Consider the following 6,209-nt stretch of genomic DNA (forward strand, 5'->3'; position numbering starts at 1 on the left):
TTGGGAGCAGGGCCAGAGAGCAGCACCCGTGGTGTTAGCGAAGGGGGCTCCCTCCCCTGATGGGGCCGGAGTGGGTTCTGGTTTGTGTGCCCAGCTCTGCCAAGGCCTCGCAGCCCTGACGTAGCTGCGCAGCGGGTACAGTAGAGCTTCGGCTTGGCTGGTTCATTGAGCGTTTCCAGGGCCCTTCAAATGGCCCCAGCTGGCCATGGTAGCTGGGAAGGGGTCAGCTGCACTCAAACCCGGAGCCCGTCTGGAGAGGGAATCTCAGCACCTGGTGTTGCCCCCGCTCGGTACTGGTGGCTTGGGTCCTGCATTGGCAGAACCAGAAGGCCCAGGGCCAGAGTCCCCACAGAGCCCCCCCCTCCGGGCGCTGGGGTGGACGGCACAGCACGGGAGGAAGGGGTGCAAATCCTGCCCTTGGCACAGTGTCCTGCGAGTCACAGAGCACGGGTGGGAGCTTGGATTTTCAGGCCTCAATTTAAAGCCAGCCCCCAGTGCATGGGGCGTATGGGGTGCAGAGCGAGCCCAGCGGGCACTGGGGTGGTCCCGGGGACGCGAGACAGGTTATGTATCCAGTCACTAGGGGCAGTGCCCATAGAAAAGCATCATGACACTAATAAACGAGCCAGTGGGGGAGGGGCACGGACCTCTCCTTCCTAGCGGGACAGCTGCCGTCCTGGCACCTCTCGCTAGCACAGATTCGTGTGCCTTCGAAACCCAGCCCCACCCCAAACGATCTGTGCTCAGAGCCTGGCTCTGCACAGGGACCACATGGACCCTGGGGGCAAAGGCCCCCACGGATCAGGACCCCAGCAGCCGGGGCCATTTGAAATGCAGACCCAACATGTGTGCCATGGGCTGAGCCAAACCCGAGAGGGCACCTTGTGTCCAGCTTCTAGCAGCCCAGCCTGGCGAGCCATCCGGCAGTGTCGTGGACCCTGGTGAGACCTCCTGGACGCCCCAGCTCTATCCCAGCCACTCTGTGCCATCCCACTCAGAGGCACCTTGCAGCATAGGGGATTCCAGCCATGGAGCACGCTAGGCTGAGGGCGGCAGCCCTGGTCCAGGTAGCTCATGGGGCCCCCTGCCCTCCGTGAGGGCTGGAGTCCAGAGCCAGGCGGGCAGGGCTGGAGGCACGAGCCTCCCTGTGGCTCCAAGGCTGCTCCTGCTGCTGGGGGGCCCTGGAAGTGCTGAGTTTCCATGGGGCGTCTGCTGCTGCATGGACACCCTGGGAGCTCGCGCCGCCCTCGGCCCAGGTCCTTCTGATCCATCCGGGGTCCGATCTGTAGAGAGTATTGGAGATCTGCTGGGCCACGCTGCCTTGCCAAGGCCTGCCGTTTCTTTCCCCTTTTGGCTGGGCAGGAGCCCATGGAGACGGCTGAAGCTGGCCAGGGGCTGAGTGCTGCCTGGCCTGGGGAGGGCTGGCAGGGACATACTGTCCACACCCAGGGGCAGCCCCAGCGGAGGTGCTGCTCGTGGGGCTGGCACAGTGGGGTTCCCCTGGCCTTGGCCACCCTTTGGCTTCTCTCTAGCAGGGGTTCTGGCCTGTGCTTGGAGCTGGATGGAGTTGGGGTCGGGTATGACTTGGGGGGCGGGGATCCAGCTGGTTCTAAGCAGGGAGGGTATTGTGACAGAGGCCTGACCCCCCTAACCCCTCTCCTCCCCAGAGGTGCTGATCAAAGTCCAGGTGTATGAGAACAGCGACCTCTCCCCGCTGGCCCAGGCTGCTGTGGAAGTATATGGGAACCAGACGTCACTGGCCTCAGGCTCCACAGACCATGAGGGTGTTGGGATGCTGCCCGTCAGCTACCGCCTGGGCACCTGGATCCTGGTCACCGCTGCCAAGCGCGGCTTCGTCACCAACTCTGTGCCCTGGCGGGTCGAGAAGCTGCCATGTGAGTGCTGCCTGTTGCTGCCCAGCTGCTGGGCACCAGGCACTGGGGTGAGGGATTGAGGAGCTTGGGGACAGTCCCTCAGTGGGCTGGTAGTTTGCAGATAGCCTGGGATTTGGGGACAGCCCCTTAGCTGGCTCTCCCCACCCCCAGCCAACAGAGGAAGGAGGGGGGCAGTGGGCACATCCAGCCCCTGGGCTGTATGGAGTGTGTTGGACTGGAGGAGGGGTCAGGTCTGGCACCAGGTTAATAACACACCAGCCGGGAGGGGCTGATGGGGGTAAGAGGGGCAGACACACTCACTGGGGAGGGCACGGGGCTGGGGGGGCAGAGACCTGCTCCCAGTGTGGGGCTCTGGAGGAGGGGAAGATCTGCAGGGGTGGGGGAGTAGTTTCCAGTTCCTGACACCTGCAGGTGCTTTGGGTGGGTGCCCCCCCATTTGCCCCTCATCCCTGTGGTGGTGTCTGGGACCCCCCCGTCCTGGCTCCAGTGGAGATCCCTTCCTGATCAGGGCTGCAGGGGGTCAGCATTAGCCTGGGCTCTGTGCCAAGCAGCGGCTGCCCGCAGGCTGCGTGTTGGTGAGGCGCAGACAGGCTGGCGTTGTGGGGCCGCTCGCTGAGAAGGTGCAGATGGGGTCGATAGGGTGACTTTACTGCAGGCAGTGGGCTGACCTCACACGGGCATCAGCTGCAGCTCTGCGTGTGTGCGCATGGGAGGGAGCAGTGGAGTGGTGTGTGCATGGGGGGTGGGTGAGGAGGTGCATGGCCAGGGGCAGGAGTGCATGTGGGGGGCAGTGGGGAGGAGTATGGCGGGGGGGTTGCGGGGCCCAGGGGAGGAGTGCGAGGGGTATCTGGGGCAGCGTAATTCCTGGGCACAGCTACCCCTGGGGTTGTAGCTGGCACCATCTGTATGACGCCCTCCCTGCCCCACCCCTCAGCCCTCCCAGCAGAGCTGGGGTATTTATACAGATCTCCCCCCCGCCCCAGCTTCTGTGCCCTGGGTTATTTTAGGAAGAGCTGGAGGAGTGTGAGGGAGGGTCACCCCAGGAGAGTCCCCTGTCCCCCAAGTCCCTCTGCCCTGCACTTGAGGGGTTGGCTGTGGCACCCTGTTTTGCGGGGAGGCTGCTTTTACTTTGGGCTGTGCCTGTCCCATGATGTGACTCTGACAGGGGCTTCCCTCTCTCCAGTCCATGTCCCACCCCAGCCCCTCAGATTGCAGCCATGTGGGCTGGGCTGCGATCTGAGACCCAACCTCAGTTCCCAGCCTGGCTGCACAGTTGCTTGGGGCTGGGGTACCTGGGAGCTCTCCCCCCACAGCCAGCACCCTGCCCCACGCCCCGCAGCGCCCCCTGCCAGGAGTGGCTAGAGTAGCTAAGAGCGCATTGCTCCTGGCTCCTATCTCCCCTTGCTTGTCCCCCCAGCTGCCCATCCATTTCTGTGTCAGGTGCCAGGGTCATTAGCGATGTCCTGCCAGGTGTCTGCTCTGAGCCAACTTCCCTGCTCCATGGGTAGGTGCCAGGCTCCCCTCCTCCCCGCAACACATGGCCCATTCCCAGTGCATTCCCCTGCTGCCCTGCCCCATTGCGTTGCAGCTGCTGTGCCCCGTGCCTCTCGCCTGCTGCTCACGTACCCTGTGTCCGGTCTCTCTGCAGTGTATGCCTCTGTCAGCCTGTATCTGCTCCCGGAGCGGCCCGCCACCCTCATCCTCTATGAGGACTTGGTGCAGATCTTGCTGGGATCACCAGGTGAGACCCGTGACCCACCAGCCACTCCCCTGTGCGTGGGAGGCTGTAGTTAGAGCAGGTGATGGGGAGCCCGGACACCTGGGTTCTATTCCTTGCTGTGCCATTGCCCTGCATGGGACCTAGGGGCAAGCCACTGCCCCTCTGCCTGGACAATGGGAGAGACCCCGCCTGCCTCCAGGATTCACCAGGGAGAGGTGCTGCAGCACCAGATGTTACCTGCTCCCCCTGGCCTTGTGCTGGGGAGCTGGGGCCCCTTGGGGAGAGCAGGGCTTTACCCTCGGGGGCAGCAGGTGGGGCATATGGGCCAGGTAGCTTGGGACACTGTGGCCCTCAGCCAGCGCCTGGCCTGCCCATGTCCCTCCCCACGCAGCCCGGAGGCGGCAGGGAGGGCTCTGGGGAAGGGACATGATTGATTTTAAGCCCCCAGTGACATTGGTGTCGGAGCTGTGGTGGGCGATAGCCTGTGTGCCCCTGCTACTCTCTCGCTAGAGGGCGGACGTGCCCTCCAGGGGTGCATGGCCAGGAGCTCTGGGGCCTGGAGGTGCCTTTGTAGTCTCACCTGCATGCTGGGACGAGTGTCACCATGGCTCAGGCTGTGTCATTGCAACAGGCCGGGCGAGAGGCGAGTGTCACGGCCTGTCTGTCTGGCAGGGACCTGGATTCCCTTGCCTGGCTGGCTGGGGCTCAGGGAGCTGCTGCTGCAGCCGGTGAGATGCCCGAAGCATGTTAGCGGCCTGTCTGCCGCCCCTTGGAGGGCAAGCTGCCTGCCACCCACCCAGCCGCTCGCCATCGTCACAGCCCGGGCAGGGGCTGGTGTCTGGCTCCCGGTCCTGGAGGGCCCCTTGTGCTTTGGCAGATCTCCGTGTAGACTCCACTGGGGACTTGGCGGAGAAGCCCTGGACAGGTCACTAGGGCGAGAGTCTGGGTCCCTTCAGCAAGGCAGGGATAGTGAGAAATTCCCTGCCTGCCCCCTGCCATGTGATGAGGGGCACGCGCACAGGAGGGGTGGGGAGGCTGCCATCTCGGCCCTGTCTGTGTGGGTTGCGATGGAGCCATGGGTGCTGCTGGAGCCCATGAGGCTAGCTCAGGCCCAGGGCACCCTGGGGTCCTGCCAAGGCTCCGGCCAGGCAGGGCAGGGGCCTCACGTCCGTTGTTGTTGCAGGGGCCAAGAGCCAGCCGTGGGTACAGTTCCAGCGCAAGGCGGCCCGCCTGCCCCGCAGCTCCACCTACAGCCAGCTCTCCGCCTCCCTGACGGCTGCCAGCGGGGCCCACGACATGCGGGGCTTCCCCTCCTTCATTGGGGCTGAGAGCAACGGCAGTGGTATGGGGCGAGGGAGGGGCTGAGGGGAGCAGGGGTCGGGGTGGGGAGCAGTGAGCCCCTCTGACAGCCCTTTCCCCTTCCAGCCAACAGCACCTGGCTGGAGCTGGTTCCCATTGCCGCTGTCAGCGTCCACCTCTTCACAGGGAATGGCACCGAGGTGCAGCTGTCGGGCCCCGTGCACCTGTCCATCCCACTGCCTCCCGACACCAGCGCCACCACGGCCACCAGCGTGCCAGCCTGGAGGTTCGACACCAAGAGCGGTAAGGGCCAATGGGTTGGGGGCAGGCCCAGGCTGGGCACCCCGTTGATCTAGGGATTAGGGGGGCAGGGCCAGGCTGGGTGCCCTGTTGATCTGGAGATTGGGAGGGCAGGGCCAGGCTGGACACCCCACTGATCTGGGGCTGGGTAGGGACAAGGCCAGGCTGGGTGCCCTGGAGGTTTGGGGGACCCGTTGTTGTGGGAGTGGAGGGCTTGACAGGGAGGGCCAGGCTGGGCGCCCCATTGATCTGGGGCTTGGTGGGGGCAAGGCCAGGCTGGGCACCCCGTTGTTCTGGGGCTGGGGTGGGGATAGGGCCAGGCTGGGTGCCCAGGAGGTTTGGGGGACACATGTATGTGGTGAGTTTGCGGAGTGTCTGCGTGGCTCCAGTCATTGGCTGGAGGAGGTACTGGGGATCCCCACTGGCTCTGTGCCAGCGTTTCAGCATGGAGAGGTCCAGCCGTGGGCAGTGCCACATGTCTGCATGTGACGGGGGGCTTGGGAATGGCAGGTGTCAAACTGACGCTGCCTTTGGGCTTGGGGGCGAGGGCCCAGTGTTGGGATCCCATTGAATTAAGATAGGGGCAAGAGAGTGTCTCACCCATTGGCCGGTTGCTCTCAGCCCTGCTCCGCACACCAGCCCCCTCCCGCCACGTGGCCACAGGGCACCTCCACTGGCAGCGCCATGAAACTGCCTCAGTGGCCATAAAGAACCATTAGGCCCCAGGCTTGTGGGAGAATGGCAGTGCTGGGAGTGGGTAGGGGGCTGCGGGATTGCGGGGGAGGCTTTGGGCTGGACACCGGGGCACTAGTGGAGCAGGGGATCAGCAGGGCGGGATGCTGGGATGTTAGCGGAGCTGGGGGTCGGTGGGGTGGGACGCCGGGGCGTTAGTGGAGCTGGGGGTCGGCGGAGCGGGATGCCGGGGGGGGGGGAAGCCCCGCACTGCGGGGGCCCCGCTGGGAGCCGTCAGGGGGGCGGGGGGCTGGGGGTAGGGG

The 6,209-nt window shown here is 65.1% G+C and overlaps 1 protein-coding gene across 1 annotated transcript in view; it reads left to right on the forward strand.

Annotated features, from left to right (window-relative positions):
* The first annotated feature begins 205 nt into the window (after positions 1-205).
* The window catches only part of FAM171A2 (family with sequence similarity 171 member A2), a 12,639-nt gene continuing 6,635 nt past the window's right edge, over positions 206-6,209 (forward strand). The window contains exons 1-5 of the mRNA XM_032796000.2: positions 206-290; positions 1,668-1,895; positions 3,544-3,636; positions 4,799-4,957; positions 5,041-5,217. Coding sequence (XP_032651891.2) covers positions 206-290; positions 1,668-1,895; positions 3,544-3,636; positions 4,799-4,957; positions 5,041-5,217 — 742 coding nt within the window. The remainder of the gene's footprint in view (positions 291-1,667; positions 1,896-3,543; positions 3,637-4,798; positions 4,958-5,040; positions 5,218-6,209) is intronic.

This window comes from Chelonoidis abingdonii, chromosome 21 (genome assembly GCF_003597395.2).
Source record: "Chelonoidis abingdonii isolate Lonesome George chromosome 21, CheloAbing_2.0, whole genome shotgun sequence".
Classification (NCBI taxonomy): domain Eukaryota; kingdom Metazoa; phylum Chordata; order Testudines; family Testudinidae; genus Chelonoidis; species Chelonoidis abingdonii.